The sequence below is a fragment of the Amblyomma americanum genome, chromosome 4 (assembly GCF_052857255.1).
Source record: "Amblyomma americanum isolate KBUSLIRL-KWMA chromosome 4, ASM5285725v1, whole genome shotgun sequence".
In the NCBI taxonomy this organism is placed as follows: domain Eukaryota; kingdom Metazoa; phylum Arthropoda; class Arachnida; order Ixodida; family Ixodidae; genus Amblyomma; species Amblyomma americanum.
Genome location: NC_135500.1, coordinates 82673064 through 82696763, shown reverse-complemented (window position 1 = coordinate 82696763; position 23700 = coordinate 82673064). Strand labels below are relative to the sequence as shown.

General features: G+C 51.3%; 1 protein-coding gene across 4 annotated transcripts in view; it reads right to left on the bottom strand.

Moving 5' to 3' along the window:
• Positions 1-23700, bottom strand: part of trc (Serine/threonine-protein kinase tricornered) — an 87661-nt gene that overhangs the window by 34971 nt on the left and 28990 nt on the right. Inside the window, exon 1 of one of the 4 annotated variants that reach the window (XM_077661167.1) lies at positions 13084-13235. The exons of 1 other annotated variant lie outside the window; for it this stretch is intronic. In XM_077661167.1, the coding sequence (XP_077517293.1) occupies positions 13084-13119 (36 nt within the window). In that variant the 5' untranslated portion in view covers positions 13120-13235. Of the gene's footprint in view, positions 1-5965; positions 6361-13083; positions 13236-23700 lie in introns of those variants that run through there. 2 more of the 4 variants (XM_077661171.1, XM_077661168.1) reach the window with 2 other exon arrangements.

Sequence of the window (23700 nt, the reverse complement as noted above, 5' to 3'; positions counted from 1 at the left end):
AATGTTTATAAAATAAAATCATTTAATTATAAGTGAAGACAATTTATAGAATTTATAATTCATCAGCCATCGTTCAGCTGAGGATATTGAAACAGCATGAGAGAAGAAATTAAGCTATAAATTATTTAGCAGTTCCAGGTGACTACCACATGGTGGTCCATGTTTTCTAATGTCTCACTCAACATTACAAACAGGAAAACATGCAACTAAAATAAGGTGTTTATAGTCCTTTATTATTACTTAATTTATTCTCCACTGTTGTAGTGATATCTGAGTTTTGCCTAAGCCCTAAACCAAGACAGTGTGTAACACAAGGCTCAAATCTCTTGGTAAACTGCTCTAAAAGAAGGGAAAAAAAATTAAAGATTGTCTCCCTGCTTTTATTTTAGACAAAACGTAAAGCTTGCTGTTTAAGGTGCTCGATTCTGCAACATTTTTGTTTGTTAGAAACGCTGCAGAAAATTTCGACCAAGGATCTTCCAATCAGCGTATGCATCAGTTTTTAAGTAGCTTGATGCTTTTCTGAAAAACATGATCAGCAAGCGCAATGGTGATTGCATGTTGGCAAAAGTGATGTACCAAAAACTAATGGAAATCTCACCCACCAAACAATAATTAGACATTTTTAGTATAGAGCAGCATTCATTTTAGTTTGCACACCCAAAGCCGTTACGGCACGGTTGACAAAAGTTTTAGTACACCGTGGTTACTGCTCCTCCAAGAAATGCCAAACACTGTGGTGCCATCTAGTGACAAAATCTAAGAGCACATCATCAGCAATGCAAAAGAAGGGTTGTTTTTCATTGAAGGGTGCACTGGAGAGAGTGCGAACTACAATGAAATATGGTGAAAAATCCTGAAAAAAAAAAAAAACACTGGGCACTTATAACAAACCAGCAGCAAACAAATCACCAATATTTTACCAAGATGTGGACAAGTGGTGGGATACACTGATAATGGCAAGGTTTCACCGCAAGATGGCACTTCAGTTTGTTTTATTAGATTCTTAGTGCAAAGTTAAAACTATAAATCCTCATTTCTTTGACACTGCAGTGCTAAATTCTCACAATATGATGTATGATCTTTTCATTTCCATCATAATTTCATGGCCCATTTTGGTCAGAGGTCAGTCCCTTTCAGAAAACTTAAAACTGCCTCCTGATAACACAGAAACAAGATCCATACGAGTGTGCTGCCCTGACTATGAAACAGGGCATATCTTTTTTACTCGCCAAGTGAAGAGAAGCACCTGCTGGGTTACAGGAGCACAAGCTGCATGTGAGTCATGGACTGGTTCATCGCATAACGCGAGTGTGCAAACACCTGTGGCCCCAGTGACACATCGTTGCGGCCAGACCCAAGAGCCGTTTTCCTAGCAGGGCCTTCCCTTTTTATGCCCCCCCCCCCCCCCCCCCCATTTCGTTTTCTTTTCTTCTCTAGTTCCGTACTTTGCCAGCAAGTAAGTGCTAACTCGAGGTGGCCCACAAGTTTCTGCAATGAAAGGACCAGCAAAACGAGGAAAGCAATGTGCAGTGTCTCAAAGGTTACAGCGTCTTTTAAATAAACACTGAGGACAACACCAGTCAATTTCTGTTCTCAGTAAAAAACGATTCTGCGATTTCTTTTGGGTATGTTCTAGCAGAGAAAGATGTATTTATGTCCGAGAAAATTGGATTTCAACCTTTTCCCGACACTTGATTCAAACTTATGACATCAAGACCAAACTGGCCTCTGTTTGGGAATGAATGGCTGTGTAGGCCAGCCTAAAGGACCTCCATGCTATAAACTGTCTCGATGCTCCACAGTTTTCCTGCAAAACCAGCTGGTGATGGCGACACCTGTATTTCATTTTTTTATTTATTCTAATGTATAAAAGTTCCTCTCAGTGAAACTAGCCTCTTTGTCACTAGAACACAGTAGTCTATCAATACAGGCCAACATAAATTTGTCCACGGTGTCCAACACAAGAGGCAAGAAAAATTTAATTCAGTCTCAGGAAAACATTGATTTTATTCAAATGCCATTCACTTTATAAAGCAATAAGTGATTGCATTTTTGTATCTGTTTTGGCTGCTAGGAATTTTGAAATTTGGCAAATGCATGTTCTATTCTGTTTCTTCTTTATGTAAGCTGTTTAATTACACTGTTATGCTTGATTGCTTGATCCTGAAGTGTCATGACAGCTGCGGATGAGAGCTACAGCTTAATATTAATTCCTATCTTGTTTTACATTTGGTCTCATTTTGCTTTCAGTTTTGTATTTGCCCAGTTTACAGCGTGACACATGCAAATGCTCTACACATTTAGATTCTCTGCTGCATGGTGGCCATTTCCTCCTCCTCCATTGCGAAAGTTTATTAGCAAGAATCAAGTGTCCCCAACGAACGTTCCACTCAAACCTGCCCCAGCAAAGTGACGCTGACTGGCAGCTGCATGCAGCCCTAACTGGATGACAGCCAGCAAAATAAACACAGACACACACGAAAAGAAAAAGGCTACGTTGTTAGCTGCCCGGATGGATATCACGCGCAGCTCACCTCAGCTAGTTTAAAATCAACAGACCCGAGAGCACTTCCCTGTTTGCGACACAGCGGTCAATGACACGCATGGTGGACAGACTCATACAAGCGCACATTTATACACACAATCATATCCCCTCCATGCGCTGCATCCATGCTTGAAATCCTCGCATAGCGGTGCGACATTCACGCATGTGCAAAAATGCGCAGAATTCCGAAAAAGCTTGCGTAGAATCATCTCAAACCAGCCATGTAAAACGACTCATAACAAATCATTTTTAAGGTGTCAACATCTGTGCATTTTCCAGTAGTTTTATCGTTATATGCTTTCATTTGCTTTTTTTTTTCCAGGCATGAGCACTTCGAAAGGCCTAAAATGTGCTGATTAAATATTTACACAATAATTTATGATGACAGGAATCAGTCAAAAGAAGTATAACTAAGACCCTGAAAGTAGGACCTGACAAAAATCACAGTTGTCAGGGGGGGCAACAATCTTGTGTGCATAAACTTGGCATGCTGCTCCCAAAAAACAATAAATTGGCATTGCTAAGCACAGAATATTATGCGAAAGCAGTTTTTTACAGGTGGACACCACCACCGCATACCTGAAAACATAACTGAGGTGTCCACTTATCCTGGGAGCCTATTGCTCCAGTGCCACATTTCTGCCAAAACATTGTCAATGCAAAGGCAAGCAGCGCACATCTCTGTCACTACCACCAAATAGCTCAAACCGCAATTGAGGTGTCCACTGACCCAGTGAACCAGCTGTGTGCGTTTCCTTTCCTTTCGTGACTTCTTTTGTGCACAGATGGACCTTGATGAAGACAATGACGTGTTATGCACTGTGTGAGAGTTTGTTGCAGTTTAACACGAGGCGTGATCGGATGCGGCGATACAGCCTAGTGCTCTCATGCAGCGGCCAGCGAAGCTCATTTGTTCGTGCTGCTGCGTGTTCGAAACCCAGTCGCGGCAATATGTATTTTACTTTCGCAGGTTTCTGAGCGGCTTTAGACAGACATCAACATTTCCTGGATCGCTAGTGAAGTGTTGCTTTCACACTAAAATTCGCTCCCCAAATGGACAATGCTAACCAACAGAAAGGGATACATGCAGGGCTCAAAAGCACACATATAGACAGAGAAGACAACTAAACATGTACAGCTGGCACACATCATGGTTCACACACTGATATGTTTTCTGAACTAGACCGCTACCAGTCTTTAAAGCCCTCCTAAGGAACTTAACACGAGTGTGACTGTGCAGGTGGCCCTCTCTTCCTCCCATTCACACTTATAAGCACGAAATCTGCCTCCTCATAAGGGCTGGAGGGGGTCGATGATTCAGCAGCCCATGGTATGAGTCGCACACTTACCCACCTATGATTTCTCACAAAAGGAACTAAAAGCCATCTGTAATCAAAATTCCTCTATCGCTGATTTTGCATTCAAAGCTGGGAGCTGCTAAAGTTGTTTCAGTATATGCTATGTCAATGTGACGAAACAAAATCTTGTGCAAAACGAGTGCAGGAGACAGAATTAAGAAGTACCAGTGCATGTCACTGGAAATCTCTTTTTTTACTGCATTTAATAATTATTATTACTTCAAGCTAAATTTAAAAGAAGGCACAAATTTGCTTTCACTGCCCATCAGGAAAGAAAACTGAAGCAAAAACAGTTCAAATATATTGAATGAGCCCGTCGCGGTGGCTCAGGGGTTATGGTGCTCACCTACTGACCCAAAAGATGCATGTTCGATCCCGGCAGCGGCGGTCGCATTTCGATGGAGGCGAAATGCTAGAGGCCCATACAGTGCGATGACAGTGCACGTTAAATAAGCCCGGGTGGTCAAAATTATCCACAGCCCTGCACTACGGCGTCCCTCATAGCCTGAGTCACTTTGGGAGGTTAAACCCAAAGCCAAACCAAATTTATTGAGTGAATTGCACCAAAAGAAGCTCTTATAGTCTAAAAAAAAATGCTTCAGCTCAGTAACTTTAGCATGTTAGCCAAACGAAAGAGAAAGCATTATGTCCATACCAGACACCCAAGTTTAGTGTAAAAGGTGTAAAAATGTAGAATGCACAGGATTAATGTACTAGGTAGCAACTTGAGCGAACCAGGCACATCCCACAACATTCTTACACCAATCTGTCAACAAAAGATCTAGCATGTGCTGGCTGTAACCAGAACATTAAAAAATAAAACGGATAATTTACTTTAACGACAAAAAAAGTTATTTACTCGCCAGAAGGGAAACCAGGCAAGGGGAGCACCCTACCCTTCCTTTTGTGCCGAGTGCTTTGTGCCACAGCTCCTCATGGTAAGTTCCCACTGCTACTTCATCATTGTGATCAGCCAGATTATACCAGGATAAGATGGCCTCTCCTAAAGCTCCCCAACTAACGCTCTCCTGCGCCTGCCATGGCCATCATATCCCAAATAACTTCGCAGTCTAACTTCGGGCCAAGCTTCGTTCCCCTCTGAATGCACTCGTGTTACCATGAAAGATAATCAGCTATCTCTTCTCCACCTCACATGTCCAACCCAGGCACATTTTATTTCCTCTTAATTTTGACTAGGACATCATGAACTCCCCATTGCTCTCATTCTGTCTCTCAAGCTCGGCCCCTATCAGCCTCATTTCATGGCAGGCTGGTCTGTCCTCAATCTATTTTCAAACTTTTCGTTAGCCTCAGTGTCTCACTCTCACAAATGAACAGGACACAACCGCGATGTGCTTTTTTTTTTAATAATTTCAGTAAGGGGTTGTTGAATTCGGGGATACATCAAAAAAGCTGAGTTCTCCGAGCCCTGATTTTTAAAAGGGGGACAATTTTTATGCTGCTATGTACTGCATCAGTAAAAATGAGGCAAGCCTTTTGCAAACACCCAGCGAACTCACAAACGACACCGGAACACAGGCGCCCCCAGTACACCCGACAAAAATATTATCTAAATCTCTTGCTAACAAAGCCTGTGTAGGAACGTCCCCCCCACACACCACACACCCAGTGCACCTACACGTGGCCCCAAAGCCATGCATCCATTTTCAGCAATGCTTTACTTGTCGCCACGGAACAGACTGCTGTTGCCGAGTGCCAACGGATCAGTCACCACACCAGCCAGGTGAAAAGGAAAAAACAATCCCAAGTTTCAAGAACAATAGAAATGGAGACATTTGCTAGCCAATAGACTACGGTTCGCTTCCAGTGGAGGCTCCAGATCTCCAAACTGTTGGAGCTGTTTTCGACTCACTAGAGACAGGAAGGGTTTACTATAATAAAGTCTGCCCATGGCATTCAGTGGACATGTGATCTGCCACATGCAATCACCTGCATCACACTAACCGCGTTTTGCTCTCGGAATTGACAAGCAACCTTCTCTGTACCAGAGAGGCAGCTAAAGCAAAATCGTCCAAGACAAAGCAGAAAGGGCACCTACACTGCCAAGCTGCCTGCCGAAGAACATGGCAAGGAGGCGGCTGCACAGCTTCGCACGCACACAAGCTCACAATATGGAAACCCAAACAGCCCGCACCGGCACTGCACAACAAAGCAGGCGGTGCAGACCAACGTGGCCACAAAGCCCCCGGGAAACAAAAGAGTGCGGCGCGCTCCTCACAAGGCAGGTTGGCGACGATGCAAACATGGCATATCCCAGGCGGCCAGCCTTCTGACGAGAGTAGCGGAGGCAGTGCCAGCAATCCATTGTTGTGCACACTCGCACACGCGGCGACGACGTGCGCTCATTCGCTTCCTTCACTCGGCAAGCATGGATGTGTTTTGTAGCGGAGGCGACAGCAGCAGCAGCAGCAGCATGGAGAGACCGAGAGAGGGGGAGTGAGGGGCAGGGTGTATTGTCGAGTACCTTGCGAAACACCTGCCTCGCGCCCCTGACGCACGGCTTCGACTCCTCCACCCTCTCCCACCTGCCCCCTTCCCCTACCGGCAAGCAGCTGGTCGCCACGCAGTGTGTGCAGCAGAGAGAATGCACTGCCGCCTGTCGCCTCCCTGTCGGCAATGACAGCTGCCGTGAGCGACTGTGAGCTTGAGCCCACTCGCTGCACCCCCCCCCCCCCCCCTCACCCACACTGTCGCAGCAGGCACACAGGAAGTGCACGAGCAACGAGGCAGCGGTCGGGAGGAGGACAGACAGCAATGTGAGGAAATTAGGGCAGCCCTCTAATGCAGCATCAACATTGACAGCAGGTCACACCACCGGCTGAGACTGGATCAGAAAACCGAGAGGCTGCGAGAGAGACGGGGGTTTCTGAGCAACGTGGGTCAGCCTGGATCATGCCACCTGTTGCAAATCTAAGCCATGGCTCTGCATCAGCCAAATGCACTCACAGGATTTAGCTTCTTTCATACTGTTTCCTGTGGCCTCTCAAGAGCCCTTAAGATTCTCACAGTCTTGATAAGAAATAGCCCAATTTGAAACTGGGACGAAGGTAGACATACAAAGACGACCGCACGTCCTTGTGCGGATTACCAACTCACCTAAGCTTCTGTCTCACACTCTAACACTTGAATTTGCAACACCTACGCAGCAAAGTCTATGGTTACCAAGAGGGTAGCTAATCTTGCACCACGCTTACAGGATCAGATACCAGCGATGGTCTTGCAACATCAAAGGCAATCAGCCAACTACGGCACTTAACATGAAGAGTGCAGTTTCTTTTAATGGAGCAATTTTAATACTGTCAACACTGCTTTTCCACATACAGTGCAATGCCACTCACATATTTTTTTCCCAGTCTAGAGACACTTTTCTTTTTGATGGGATGCTAGCAACACAGATTCCTTGTCACAATGCTTTGCAAATGTTCCTTTTTTTTTTTCTTCCCACCAAACAAGCTACTCTTACAGGCTTAAATATTTCTTGCAAATACATAGGTTTAAATGTAAAATTCTGAAGTGAGCACACTGTAAGGGAGCACACTGATGCCACTTGAAGGTTTCTGAAATGCACACCTGACACATGTGCACTAGTTCCATGCAAGTGCTTTCATAGAGGCATTCTGTAGCTATACAGCTCCTACAAGGCCTGTTGTGGAATACTTATTATGTTGCAGCTACATATGCAGACTGAGACAGGCACCCAGACCGCCTAGTCACAGTTCTGTGCACGCTCAAAGAACAGGCCGGCAAGCCTTGTGCAGAGGGATCGCCAAGATGTAGCGAGAGCATAACGACCAGCCCTGTACACCAAAAACACCACAAGATTTTGGAGACAGAAGGCTTTAGAACAATGAGCTGCTTGTCAATCAAAGCCCTGAGAGCTAACACAATGAGGCAACTGCAAGACGGGGGGGACGCACAGGGGCTTTGAGAATGACAGAAAGGATCAGGAAAGCGAGGCAGAACTAGAAGACAGAGAACAGAAAACAGTTGTTTGTAGCATAGCATCTGGCTCAACCACACGAATTATGAGCTCGTCAGCACTGTCAAATATAAAAATTCACATGACAAAAGTCAAAATAAGAAGAGCCCAGGCATACTTACAGAGCGTGTGAGTTACTGTGTATACTGCCCGTAACTGGCACAGTCAGCCTATGGTATGTAACAATGTGAAAGAACTGAAGAAGAAGTGCACAGTTACGTTACGTAACTGTGCACTTTTCTACCGAGAACCTTTGTCATGGACACTTGCACACATCAACGTACAGAAAAAACTCCATGACAAATGGAAGTGCTGCTAGCAGTGCTGGTAGGGCAGACAGGTTCCCTTCTGTAAACTGACTGACCAATTAAAGGGACACTGAGGAGAAATTGAAGTTAGCTTGTATCGATAGAATACCAGCTCCTGATCACAAAAACGCCGCTCTTACTGAAAACAAAGCTCTTGTAAGGTAGAAAATAGCAAGAACCAAAATACAGGTATCGCCGCCACAGGCCAAACTCGCAAGTACAATCGTGGTGACATCGTAGGACAAGAGACGCCACCTTGGAGGAATTTTCCTTCCTAAATGTGGCGGGAATCTCTGAGGCTGACAAACGAAGGTTGCGCGGTTCAATATTGAAGTAAATTTTGTTTTAAAACCGATAGTGCATTTTTATCACATAAAGAAGGCAGACAAAAGGCAACCTGAATGTTGGAAGCAAAGAAAACCGATGCTTGGTGGCACCACAGGCGGCCAGGAGAGTTTCGTTTTGTTAAGGCGCTTCGCGTATATGAGCTTTGCGTGCCCCGTGGTTTTGTTTTTGACGCTCCTCGATTTACAAGCGCCGAACAGCAAGAGGAACTCCAAGTGCCGGTTCAAGTGCTAGTTAACCTTTGAAGGAGCCTGTTAAGGCTTGTCAGATGATCGCCACGGTCGATGAAAAACTATGACGGCACGATGGTCGGTAATCGTACAAGGCAGCACTTGTGTCTTCGCACGCTCGCCCGGCGAAACATTCCCGGCTGTGCCGGTCAACTTCAAACTACTTAATGGAAATCGTTTATTAGGGACGGGAGACAAGGTACAAGGCAGTTCATGAAAATTGCTGATGGCCTAGCTCTGTTAGGCCAGGATATACATAGCGAAAGCGCGGAGATTTCTGCATAAGAGTGCATTCACTAGATGTACCTTTATTGATAATTGCTGCTTGAGCCGTTGTGGCGGAGTGGTAGCGTATCCGCCTCAAACATCACAGGCCCTGGTTTGATTCCGAACCTCGCCATAGGATTTTTTTTTTTTATTCAGTGAGTGGGCGGGGGGTTTCCGTGGCTCCCATAGGTGCCGCCACCGAATACGTTGGTTAGCGGTTAAGCGCAGGCTCTGTTAAGGCGCGTTTATGCTCGGGCATAACACGCGCGCGCGAGCGCGCTGCACGGCGCCGTCACGTCGGCCAAAGCGCGACCCTACACTGCGCTTGACCGCCGACGCGTTCGGCGGCTTCGGCGCACTCTGACCGCACTGGCGGAGATACTTGGAGCATGTCTCTATTTCGCGCCGAGTGCGCCAGCCGCCGCCGGCCCGGCCAGACTGATTCGGCTCCGCGGCGAGGTGCGCGTTGTGACGTAATTCAATAACTTCGGCAGTTGGGCGGAGCTGTTCTTTTCGAGCTCTCGGCTAATTTGATCCATTCACGGTACACATCTGAAGGTACATGCAAGTGGGCGAGAGAGCCCGATCCAGTGGACCCGTTGGATCTAGCGGAAGCCGTTGAAGCGTCGTGCGTCGGCTTTAGTTTCAAGGCGCCCACTTTAAACGCGACCGCCCTTGAGCACCTATCCGTTTTTTGTGGCAATAAAATAAATAAATAACTTGGCCCTTGCAACCGTGGGCCTCGACGCCGCCTGCTGCCCCGTGCAACCGCGCCGTTTAAGGAATCCCAATCCGTTGGCCCCAAAGCCCCGGCCAGCCTCCGATGGGCGCAACGCGCCGACCTTGTCCCGGCGCCTCGCGACTCCCCGCACTGGGGTTATGATATTTAGTTTGCAACGGCTGCTCACTGAGGAAGGGGGAAACGACCCGCCGGCGCCTAACCTAACCGTGCTCCCTCAAAAGCATCGCACGCTCTGTGGGGCTGAGGTCGCTGAAATGCAGGCCGGTGATTTTGCGAGAACTACGTCGTCGGGTTCGGGAACGGGATCCATCGCAACGCTGGCAAGACGCCGGTGCAAACGTAAACAGAGCGACGGTAGCGACCCCCGATAGATGCCTGCAACTTGCGGCGGCGGTAGCTTTCATTTCGGCAGCTGCTAGACCGCACCGCTAGCCGCCAGAAATCACGGAGTCTCCGTTTACGTCACGTTTCACATCACTCCGTCCTGTGACGTCATAAGAGTTCTCCGTGTCGTCATAAGAGTCGTCGAGTTTGAATCGGAGCGGCGGGAAAAACTTTTGCAACTTCGAATCCAAATTTCTTTGAAATAGATGCATCTTTCGCTGCCGGACAAGCGGCAACAAAGCCATGAAATGCCGAACTATCAGATTTTGCTAACGAAAAAAATTTGACAGGATTCTCCTCAGTGTCCCTTTAAGGAGGCAATCAGGCCTGAGTGATGCATCACAGGTGCTGCGCATCGCAAAGTAAAACAAATAATTTGTCCCACTACCTACGGCGCCTTGTATACGCAAGTGTACGCTTGTGAAGACATGGACGCTCTTTGGAATTGCTATTATCCAGGTGACACTGGTCGCGATCTGTGGAGTACAGGTGCAAAACTGTGCAAATCGAGTGCAAGCACTTTGATTAAAAAGGCTCGGGTGGATCGCGGAGCCGGACGTGAGCGCAGCTCATGCTGGTCACGCGTCTGCCGGCCTCCCACGATGATCGCGTGCTCGACAACCCCTCCAGCGCGGCCCTCGCTCGACCGAAGCCTGCAGGGCGGTGGCGGCGACCGCCCGCTGCCGGCGCGGACCCGATAGCACGGCGACAGACACCGCGTGCGCGTCCTCCCCCCGATGCGGCGGCGGCCTTGCCACCTGCGGCGCGCAAATATATATCGGCCTGGAAGCGGCATCCTGCCACCTTAACGCCAAACCGCGGGTCGGAAGTTTTTAAAAGGCGAAAAAAAGAGAGAGCGCTGCCGCATCCGCCCCGGGCGCACGTCGGCGGTCGGCCGAGCAACGCGACACCCGCCGCAGCAGCGCGGCCTCGATATCTGCAGTCGCGGCAGCTCGTGTCGCGCAGCTGCACGCGGTGCCGTAAGTGAATGACGCCACAGTGCCCGTAATGTGGGGCGTTGGGACAGGCGCGATCGAACCTCCCGACCATTCTGCACAGCAGTGGCCGGTGCTCCGACTGCGGGAAACGGGAACCCAGCGACTGACCGCGGCCGAGATCATATTGACCGCGGCAGAAAAAAACGTCAAGGAAAGACCTGCAAATGATAACCTACTGTGCAGTCTACTCTGCGAGCCTAATATTTTAATGACACAAAGTAACCACCCGTAACACGAACATCGTGTCTGGGCGGCCTCGCGCCGTGGGAAAGTTCGCTGTAACGGGTCGTTCGTTAAAACGGGTTCGGCGCGACTCCTGGCGCGAACTGCGGGACAGCGGCCGACCACAGGCGACAGCACTGAGCGAACTCTTCGAAGCAAACAATAATGCCCGCTTGAACGCTCTGTTTGGCGTTGAATGACAAATTAAATTTATGCAGGATCGCAAAAAGCTGCGATATATCATGAATCGAACGAAGGTAAACTTGGCGAAAACGTCGACAAGCAATCCGCCTGGGCGGCGCATTTCCCGACACAACTTGTCGCCACCACTTCGCTCCAAAACGACGAAGGCGGGGCAATTAAAGAGCGGCAGGAGTAGCGAAATCACCGCCAACAGCCACCGGCGCGGCCGCAGAGCTTTCGCCGCAAAAAACGCTGCCGCCTCGCGTACGTTCGCGCCCCTCGACACGCAGTCGCGGGGAGTTTAACACGACACGTGCGCGGACATGAATAATGCGACAAGCAGCGCCGCGTCAACCGCCGGGAGGCACCTTTCCTAACGGGGCAGATGGACAGCCGGAAAAACATGCCGAGCACAGCATGGCGACGAATGAACGCGTAACCCCTGGCTTCCACCGCTTGTCACCGGAGGCCTGCTAAACACAAAAGAGGGCGTTTTGCCCACACACGGCCTGCACTGTTGCTGCTCGGTGGCGCGTGCGTTCTTTCGGATTTTCCGAAGCGGAAAACACCGCGATGCATACCGATCGGGTAACCGACGGTGCGTGGCAAAAGAGAGAAACTCTGAGAAGAAAGATAAAAAGGCGAGGGGGGTACAAGTATCGACACGTTGAAAGGCGGCGTAGATGAATACGGTGGACGGCGGCGAATGCGAGCTGTGCAGGGCGGCGAAAGAAAAAAAAAAGAGATAGGCAGAAACCGGCCGTCGAAGGCGCATATCGACGCGTCGCGCGTTTTACACCTACGCTGCAGCCTTCGAAAATCGGATCGTCAATTTGGACAGCGCCCCAGCACACTGCACGCGGGGAATAACGTCGTCGACGGATCGAGCTGGCGCGGTGTCCCGTAAGGGCTGAGCGTTATTTATACGTGCCACTCTGACGCCGCACGACGCCGACGAAAAAAAAAAAAGTGTGAGCAGACGAGACAGAACACCGCAAGCCGATGCGCGGCGTCTTCCGCTAAGTTAGCTGGCTGGCTGCAACGAAAGACAAAGTAACGTTTGTTGCGGCTTAACGTAACGCCGCTACGCCGTCAAAGCGGGCAGTCGCAAGCGGAGAAGGCGAGCCGCTATCAGAGCGGATGCAGCAGCTGGTCCACAAGGTTGTTTATAGGGCAGCAGCCGAGGTGCAGACGACAGGCGAAGGCCCCGCGCTCGGCGCCCGCAGTATGCCAAGTAACGCGCTTAACACACGCTCGAGGAAATCGCAGCATTTTTTTTTCTTTCTTTTCTCGTCCGTTCAGCCAGCATGCAAACATGCACACGACCGCGCACACCAGCTGTGAACGAAAAAGCTCGGCGTTATCGGGACGCGCTCACGCTCGCCCCCATCAGCTGCCCCGTCGTCGTCGGGCGGCAAGGCACGCGGCGAGCCGCGGCGACGACGGCATTGCTCGCACGGGCGTTGACAAAGACGCGGGTTAGAACATCGCTCTTTACCTGGTTCCGGGCCTCGAGCATCGCGAAAACCTTCATCACCGGTCGTCGCGAGGACCTCGGCAGCGCACACACCTCCGCTACAGATCACGTTTCGGTCAACCGTCGCCATGGCAACGCGCGCAGCGCGGCCGCGCCGAGACGCCACCATCGCCGCTCGCTGTCGTCTGCTCGAGCAGGCGACGCTGGCGAGAGGCGCGAAGTCCGCAGACAAGGACGTCGCCTCCGAAGGGGATTATTCATCGCCGCCACGGCCACCGGCGCGGAGATTGAACCTGCCAGCTATCTCATCGAGAACGCTGCCCGCCGCGCCTCCTTTGATTTCTTTTTTCTTCGAAAGTCAAAGCACGGAACGTACGCTGCCCCCGCATGCCGGCGCAGACGTGGTCGAGTACAAACTAGCGCGAAGACCGGCTTGTCAGCACCGCGCGCCTTGCACAATACCTCCTCCTAACGACACCGGGGCCAACCAAAGCAGACAGACCCTGCGCGTGCATGAACGCGATCCGGCACGCTCAACCGCGCAGGTGGAAAGAAAACCAGAAGGCCGCGCACTGCGCCACTTCGATTCCCACGAACTACATCAGCCGGGTGAAGGTCGAACCGCTTGCAGCGGAGACGCCGGCCGATGCTAATAGACACCTCCGTACTGGCGAGCGCAGTTCGCGGTTTTCCACAGGTACGTGGAACCTTTATCAAGACGAGCTAAGGGGGTAAACCAATTTTTTTTAAGTTGTCCGACGGGTGTATGATTTGCATCCATTAAACAATCCACAAGCAAGCTGCAGACATGCGACGTAGTCCCCCCCCCCCCCCCCCCAAGAAAAAAAAAGCAAGACGTTACGCGGCCTGTCTTACGCACCTGGTGTCTTCGGTAGCTACGAGAAGGCCCGAATGGCGTTCAGCCTTCGGGAAATGGCCGCTTCGTAGCCAGACAAGTCTGTGACGGATGTCGGTAGACGTCCAGAAATTGGGTTGAGTGCCGCTCCGCTCCATTCTCGTTTCTTTTTTTTCTTTGCTTGTTTTTTTACACGAAAAGCTACGCTGGCAGTACCGTAGTGTACCCATAGAGAAAGAATGGTATACCGCAATCTAAACCAGGCGTGTTCCCCTGGTGGCCAGTGAGAATGTCATCCAGTTTGGCTCTGTGCAGCAGGGAACACAAACTCCGCAGTGGGCACAATCATCTGAGGAATGCGCAGCACAGCTGTCCCAGTCGGTAGCTACTACATGAGAGACGATGAAAAACTCTGGCAAATGATGTTTTCTTCCTTTTTTTCACCCCCTCACTTCCACTCCCACCACCTCCAGACGTGGCCCGAGTTTTGAGGAGCGGCCCTTCTATTCGGCGGAAACCGAAGCCGCGTCGCACCGCTGCCTTCGGTGGCCTTCCCCAAAGCCTCTGCCCAGACAGCATGCACTAACAGCAGTCCTGTCACGCCTGTCCGACTCCGGTGCAGGAGGAGGCGGCTCCCATTGTGTGGCGCGAGCCACTACTCCGCCGGACACGCTGGCTACACATGAGACCAGACGGAGACGGCACGATACGAGAAACCCGGTACGGCAGCAGGTAGGTAAATAACAGATTAAAAAAACATTGGCGGACGCTTAAGCCTCGCCTTTAAGAGTGGAACGCAACAGCGTGCTGCAGCACTGCCAGGGAGTCCACGGAACGCCATCGCACTTTCGGCGCGACGCCTTGCCCGTTAGACAAATCACTCTGCTACGTACGGTGAAACGGACGCGCGGAGCGGCAAACCACGTAGAAGCGCTGCCAGGCGCCTTGCCGAAACGCGCGGGACTCAAGCTGCAGCCGTAGTCCGTCGGCACATCGATCGCAACGAACCAGATGCCACGAACGCCAGCATAGCTTCCGCGCCGAACGAACGGGCAGCAAGCCGGAAGCTTCGTGGTGAACGCGCCTTGGATGTGCGCTGCGTTTTTCGCCGCTCACCGCGTGATTCCTGCGTGCCCGCACGGCCCCACTGCGCCCGAACGAGACGAGCCGGAGGCGCTAAAGTCACTGAGGCGCTGCCGTCGCGCGCCATCTTTTGGGGCAATGGCGTACATTGCGAGGAGGAGGAGGAGGAGGAGGAGGAGGAGGAGGAGGAGGAGGAGGAGGGATTTTTCGCACACGGCCGACGACACCGGCTTTTCTGCGGCACGAGCTCCTTAACGCTGTCGCGTTAAAAATTCGGCTGTGGTTCAACTCGACTGAACCTGGTTAGTTGGGAGCGAAAGGTAGGTCGCGCCATCTGTTGGGCCATGGTCATACATTGCTGTGGGGCTTCAGTGGGTGCCGCATGTTGGCGCTTCGACTGCACGCCATGCACGAAGGAAATTCATTGGAAACGTACTTCGCTACTGGCTTAACTGGGATATCTATAATTTATATGCTCATAATTGAATTATTCATGCACGCCTCAGTACATATCTCGAAGATACGTTTCTTAGACATCGGTGTATTCACTGGACGCGCCTTCATTCACTTCCAAGAGTCGAAAGTGAGAGCAGGATACTGCTGCGATTGCGTATCACGGGTTGCGGAATGCGCCTGGTTCAGTCGGGCTTGAAGCTTGTCAGGGTGGGTGCACTTCCATGCAATAAAGAAAAAAAAAGTGGCGCAGTGCAAGTCTCCATGCCGGAAGCCCAGGTTGGATTCCCACTGCCAAGACTATTTTCTTGTTTCTTTATTATTTGAGGCCGCTTCAGGGCCATATCTGCGCCGTACCATAACCTTCAAGGTTTGTCCGCGAGAAGTGGAGCTTTCATTAAAAAAAAAAAGCACCCAGTCTCATTGCAACCTTTTCTCCCAAGGTGAAAAAGCGGTAAAGACAGCATGTAGCTCTCGTGACCTTGTCCGCTTGGCGGATATCAACACTATATTTTTTTTCACCTCCGAATTTCGAGGAGTGGGCGAAGAGTCTACAGGTTTCTTTTAGGTCCCCCAACTTCGAACTAAAGTAAAACCGGAAGACCAAATCTTCACGAGCGCAGCAGTTTGCCGCACATTAGCATGCGACACTTTTCGGTCCCCTCTAGTCGAAGCACAGTTTTCATACGTAGACCATTGCGTAGCCTTTCCCATTCGGCGGAAATTCCAGCGTCGGTGTGAATGAAAAATCCTGTATGGTCGAGAGGGTAACGACGTAGAAATGCAGTTTTGCTGAAAAAGAAAAAGGTGGGCTGTGCGACGTCAGTGCACGTTAACGATCCCCAGGTGGTCGAAATCATTCCGGAGCCCTCCACTACGGCACCTCTTTCTCCCTTTCTTCTTCCACTCCCTCTTTTAGCCTTTTTCTTACGGCGCGGTTCAGGTGTCCAACGATATATGAGAGAGAGATACTGCGCCATTTCCTTTCCTCAAAGAAGCCGCCGCGGTGGTTTAGTGGTTATGGCGCCCGGCTGCTGGCCCGAAAGATGCGGGTTCGATCCCGACCGCGGCGGTCGAATTTCAATGGAGGCGAAATTCTAGAGGCCCGTGTACTGTGCGATGTCAGTGCACGTTAAAGAACCCCAGGCGGTCGAAATTCCCGGAGCCCTTCACTACGGCGTCTCTCATAGCCTGAGTCGCTTTGGGACGTTAAACCCCTCCCCCCCCCCTTTCCTCAAAGAACAATTTTTCAACTTAAGTGGAATCGAATAATAATAATATTAATAATTGGTTTTGGTGGAAAGGAAATGGCGCAGTATCTGTCTCATATATCGTTGGACACCTGAAGGGTGACATAAGGGAAAGGATAAAGGAGGGAGTGAAAGAAGAAAGGAAGAAACAGGTGTCGTAGTGGATTCGTCGAAATTATATCGGAGCCCTCCACTACGGCACCTCTATCTTCCTTTCTTATTTCACTCCCTCCTTTATCTGAATCGAACCGCTGTACGTCATTTTGGTCGGGAGCCGGGCACGCTACTTCCACACCACTGAGGAACCTTCATTCAGTGGGATAAATGGATATTACAGGAACACTCATCAGCGTCACCAATTAGTATGAACTACTATGTGCGCGAAAGGGTGCGCCACAGGAACTGCAAGCGATAGTAGGGACCCTTTAACGCTATTGCGTCATATTCTTATGGTGAAGCGAAGTATCCCCCAAGGTTTTTTTTTTTCTTCTATTTGGGTGTGCTAACGCGAGCGCTCTTCTGCCCGGCCGATTCGGTGGAGGGAAGCACGTTTGCACCCACGGCGCCTTCTGCTCCGAATCCACGGGCTAAATATTCTACCCTCCAGCGAATCGGCCGGGCAGACGACCGCTCTCGAGTTTCCTCTGACTGGCGGAGCACGCACAGCGAGCAGAAACAAAAGGCGCAGCAAGCAGTCACCGCAGACCGGATGCTCGCGGCGGTGCCGCGCGTTCGGCAGAATGCATTGCGGTGCACAGGAGCGGCGTTCCGAGCCGCCGAGCAACGGCCCAGCACAGCGGCTACTGCAGACACACAGGAGGAAGAGGAAACGCTGTGCGCTGCACACCTTTCGAGACTGCGACGAACTTCAGCTCGCAAAGTCAGCCTCACTCATCTGTGAACAAGCTACCTCTTGTACAGGGTACTCCGACTCCCGTGCCGCATGGGACACTCAAATGGTCTGAAAACTTCGCAGTTACACGCACGAAGCGCTGGGTGCAACTACCGCGCTATTCCATTGTCACCGGTTGCCCATAATAGAGGCCCCTGTATTCGCCGAGGCTACCTGCGTGGCCGGCCGCTTGTGCACTTTACGCAGGAAACGGGTGGTCTCTGTTTCTATCGCCGTAAGCTGTGCAGTGCGGACACACCAGCCTTGTCGCGAAGCGCCGATGCAGGAGAGGGGAAACTCATCGAAATATTGGAGAGTTGGGCTGTCTTCCAGGCCGGTGTCAGGACTCCTGTGGCCGCGCCTGTAGTATTCATCAGACCCTGCTGGCCGGAGGAATGGTAGCCGAAAGAGCTGTCCCCCCAGACGAAACGGGTGTCGCGGGTAGGTGTTGCGGGGACGCGGATGGGAACGCGAAAACGGGTGAAAATCTGGCGTGAAGCCCTACAGAATGGACATCTGCACTGAAGGACAGAGGGCAATAAGCGAATCGGCCCAACAAGTTAAAGCTATACCACCGCTCGTCACTAGCGCGCTCTGCCCACTGCTGCGCGGCCTATAGGAAAGCGTGGCCCCATGTACTGCTGGGACAGCTGGTGCATTACTGGTGATGGCCGAAGATGGACTCGGGTGAAGTCTGCACGTGCCAGGAGCAGTTGGTGTGCACTTCGTGGGCGTTGCACTGGTTCTGGTGTGCGCGTATGCTCATCGTCGAGGAACTTGCGCCAAACAATAAAGTCTGTTGTAAGCCAGACCCAGTCCTGCAAGCCGCTTCTTTTATTGCGTTGCGCCCGTCTATAAGCCCCCCAACTGTGTCCTCTGGCGGACGCCTTTTCGCGCACGAGGAAGTCTACTGACCGTTCCAGCTGCTCAGCCAATAGAGCCCATAACGCGGCGTTGGTAATACGGAGATGCCACAGTGTCTACGCCCCGCAGCTCGACGCTTGCGCGCTGGTCAAACGAGTCTGTCCAGAGCCACGCCTGACATTCTCCGCAGGCTGGCTGCAACTCCCAACAAAATGGGACGCACAATCACGAAGCTTGTCTAAACGCGAGCCCAACATGGCTGCGCCATAAACCGCGACTAAAACTGTTTGCACTGCCTTCACGAGGCATCCGGAGTCAATGTATTCGCGTCGAACGCGCAGGGACGCCACGCCTGCACAGGGTTACAGGAAAAAAAAAAGAAACACAAGGCCCGGATTGCACCCGACGCCAACGACTGAACGGGTGCAAGGTCCGCCCGCCCTGCGCTATGAAGGGAAGGACGAATCGGCGTGGAGTGTGCCGATGCAGAAACCTCGCCTTAAATACAACAGCGGATGCGCCGTGGCTGGATGTGGCAAGCATTAGTTGCGATCACTCGTCAATGCAGCACGAGACGAGCCGACAGAGTGGGCGAGGTCCTACGTGCACCAGCGCAGACGCGGAACTGCATTGAGCGGCAACGTTCGGATGCTACGACTGTAATGCACCGCGTTCAATTAGGAACGTCATCGAGGCATCGTGTCAGACGGTCTCTCCTTGCAACTGCTCGAAGAACGTTACTCTCCTTGCCGTGTGAGGCTAAGTACTGCATAATGGCGCACAGCAAATGCAGTGATTGAATTCTTTACAGCAGAGTCCTCGACCGAGGTTAAACCAAGGCTACTGGACGGCGGGCAACTCCAAGCTTATGGGCGTCCTCAGAGATTCCGAGACAACCGTTCAAGAAGTGCTCTCTATCACGATTTCGCTCTTCATCCTTGGTCCACAGGTCGGCGGACCAGTCCATGGGACTTCTTCGCAACCGCGGACACGACGTATTTATCGTGCCCGCTCTCAGTAGCTTCGTGGTCAGTCCGGGAGAGTCCAGGAAGCGCTATACTTTTCGAGGTTAGGGCTGGACTTTTGAGGACCAAGTGGTAAGGTCCACATCACGGATGACGTTTCTTCTTGTTGCAAGCTATATATACAGAGAAACCATATGAGATATTTTCATCCAGTGTAAGGCCGAGCAGCCCTCAGTGCAGGAGGTCACAACGGAGATATAGAGATGCACTGGGGCTTAGGAACAGCCGCGGCGTGCCCAACCTTCAAAAAGTACAAGCAAGTAATACCCCTGTCACACGGACACCACAAAGGCCTTTGCGAATCGGGTCCTTATGTTCAATGGCATAAGAAACGCAGGTAAGCGGCACAAATGTTGCGCCTTTGCCGCCAAGGGCCTTGGAGGCGACGGCACTCGTCAGAGACCATTGGAGCCAAAGGCGCGGCCTTCCGGAGCCTGTGATCGCAGTGCCTTCCAACGTCAAAAAGTAAAAGCAAAGAAAAAATATATGTAGCCTGAAAGATGTTTGAAAACATATTTTAAAAATATGAAAGGTTTGTCTGGTTTTGCTTTTTGAACTGGTGTTCATATTTTATGCCCAGAATGCAAGACAGTGAAATTGTTGCAACAACACTGAGTTCTCCTGGTGGCCAAGGCAATACACAAAACCTGCCGCTGCTGATGATGCAGTTCCTTTAAAGGTGCACTAAAGAGGAATTTGAAATCATCTTTTTACCGCGGGAACTCTATCTACACGTTCCGGGCACTCTTAGAAACTTCGGATTATTGTCCTGTGCAACCGATTGCCCTAATTAAATCGGATTAAACGTCCCGGCTCTCGCCCTTTTTTTGAACTCAACGCGGTACGTAGGAGGAGTCAACCAATGCGTCAGCCAGCCCCGTGGCGGCTTGCCGCTCTGCCATCGGCGGAGTGATACGTAAATCAAAGAGTCCACGTGTACTTTTATTTCCGTGGGCCTAATTCGCGACTACATTGTCTGTGACTGAAACTGTTTATTCACAGAAACCTAAAAACAAAATAAAGCCGAAAGCGAAGCCGCCACTAGACTGGCTGAAAGGCACTCCACGCGTTGGTTGACTCCGCCTACCCACCGCATTGAGTTCTAAAAAATGGCGGGAGCTGGGACGTTTAATCCGATTTAATTAGGGCAATCGGCCCAACAGGACAATAATTCAAAGTTTCTAAGAATGCCCAGAACGTGTAGATAGACTTCGTGCGGGAAAAAGACGAGTTCAGATTCCTCTTAAGTGCACCTTTAAAGAAGCATCAAGAATAACAAATTGTCTCAGCTCAACGAATCAATAGAATAACTCATTTTCACTATAAAAACCTCAGTTCAGCCACCTCATGCGCAGCAGCGGGTGCTAAGCCTCAACGACTGTTTCACCTTTGGGCTGCACCGTATAGCTACGTCGCTGCTCACTTAGCTTCCACTCCTTTGGTGAAAAGGGGTGCCTTTGCTGGAAAGGCCTTCGAGGAGTGCTGTGTGACAGAGGTCTAAAAGAGGCCTTCAGGGGATTGGTGGGGAAGGGCAATATTTTAGATAAGGGAAGAAACTGGCATTTAATGGCATTGAAGATATTTGGCAAGCTAGGAAATAATGCTGGGTGACAATTATCCCCACCTCGAAATAATTACCCATATGTCCATCTGAGTGGTACGTGGTGGTGGTCGCTTTAGCCTTAAAAGGGCCTGTCGGCAACTGCTCCACCTGGGTCACTGATTTGAATGAAGGAGTCTCTACCACTGATCCATAAGGCCAGTGTCCTCCAATCACTTCGACAGTTATTCTGACACTAGTCACCGCTCAGATCGGAAGTCATCAGGGTACACGATGCGGTTGCCCACAGGTGTGTCACGCTGCTCACAGAAGACTATGGAAACAGTGGAATGCGATAGCATTAGATTTCAAATTTGTCGCAGCTTATGTTGCAACGTGTGCGTGAGTGTCTGTCAGTTTCTTTGGACTTTTCGGTCCATCAACCACCACATTCGGACTGCTATAGCTGCGGCATAGCAGGCATCCGTTATGCTCCGACCGTGCCAACATTTGCATGATCACAATTTATTGCGATTTTTTTTATTTCGACTCTCTATCCACGGTTGCTGTCTATAAACTAGGCTGCTCATAAGCATTGGGCAGGTTGTTGTGACGTCACAGAGCCACGTGATCTACCTCTCGACCGCCTTCCTCGGTGGGCAGGTTATGACGTCACACGGTCACGCGATCTCTCTCGACCAATTAGTTTATTTCGTCTCGGACGTCGGTGGGGTTTTGGTGCGTAAACTGTAATGCTATGGCATTAAAACGCGGGCACGCTAAAAAGAAACCTGCCTGTATCTGTCTGCAGCCAATTCTCCAGTGAGTTAAGCGGTTTCGGTTCCAGGCCCAAGCTCCGCTTCATTGTTCCGCACTGGTCGCGTGGTAACGGAGGCCCCAGCACTAACGCCTCGAATTTGTTACTTCTACGAAGCGACAAGGAGACCCCAAATCGTCCCCTCCCCCCGTCCACCCCCCCCCCTCCCAAAAAAAAAGGGGGGGGGGAAGCGAAAGCCGCGCAGCACGCGTCCGACGAGATTGCAACTCGATCGCTTGGCTTCCCGCTAGCCGGCACGCCTTCTGCCATGCTCACATTCTCGCCTCGCCGCCGCTGTCGAGGACATGCTAGGCGTTACGTACCATCTCGGCCAATGGCAGCGTGCTCCAGATCTGATGCTGCCTTCGGCGTCACAATGGCAAGAGAAGGCGCCCCGCGAAGAGCCTAGTGGCACCATAGGTGGTCGCGACATACACAGTTGATTCAACATTCTCCAGCTACGCGCAGGGGCCTCTCCGTGAAACGAACAGTATTCGCCGCGACAACATCACAATGCTTTCTATGAGTTACACGTGCGGTACGTATCACGGTCGCACAGTGAGTACCGACCGAGTCTTGACCCCGTCCAACATACGCAGGTTATACGGGAGCAGACATTCTCGAGAATGCACCCTGGGCGGCCATGCGATCCACATGGTAAGACACCGCCGCCCACCCTGTACTCATCCTGTACCCGCAGCCGCAGAAGAGGGCCGTACGGACACACGGGCGACGTCAAAACAAAAGTCGCTCTCTGCGAGTGACATCACGAGCAGCGATTGAAACCGCCGCGGGCTCACTGCCGCGCCTCGTGCCTCGGCGGCACACGTCACCGGGCGAAGACGTCGGCGGCCAGCAGGAAAGGGCTTTCCCCCCGCTGCGGCGCCGTGGTCTTCCTCCTCCGGGTAAACAGACGGACAAGAGTTGCGCAAGGGGAGGAAGGAACGCGCGCGACGGAGAAGAAAGTCGGCCGCACTCACGACGGCGGCGGCAGGCGCACCGTCCGGCTTCCGGCCGCCAAGCCAGCCCGTGCAGCGTCAGCTGTGGGGCGCCTCGCAGAACTTTCCGCCGCACACGTCGCGGGGAGAACAAGCGACAGTGATACGGTCGTAGTGCACGCCGCCCGTCACTGTACCTCACAAGTGCTGCGAAACATGCCGGGGTCAATAGGGTGCAACGACCTAGCGCAGCATGAAAAACATTCACAAGTGAGACAGGTCAACGCGCTACCCTCGCCGAATAGCCCAGCAGAGAGCGTAGCTAAACTGCGTTACCCCTAAATGATTCCCGATTCAGGCTTACCGGGATATCGTGCATGTGACTCCAGATGACACACACTCTCAAGAGCACCTGTTCTTACAAATGGCTCACTAAATGGCACTCTTCACGGCAAAAAGACAGGGCGAGAGTATAGTCACGCTACTCTAGACTGCGCGACGCGTGTACTCCAAAGGAGGTTTTTCATAACGTTGTGAAAAACATCCAGGGCTAATTCGAGTCACTGGTCAGTTTGCAGAACCGGTGCACATAGATAATGCATGCACGAACTCTCGTTTCAGCAGGTCGGGCCACGGCTGAAGCCACAGTCCGCCGCCGTAGCCAATATCATCATCATCACCCGGATTAGCCGCAGTGCAGGCCAAAGTACCCTTCCCAGTGGCATTTAATTAAGCCCGCCTACAGCGCCGACCGTGGCCCCAGGAAACAGCCTTGCTTCATCACTCCAGCTGTTTTCGTAGCGCCGGTTTCCTGCCCTCGCGTCCGCGCCAGCGGTGAACTGTCGAGCACCCTACCTCCATAAGACGGAAGTCCATAGTTCTGCTAGACTATATAGTATACCGATAGAGATTTCGCCCAG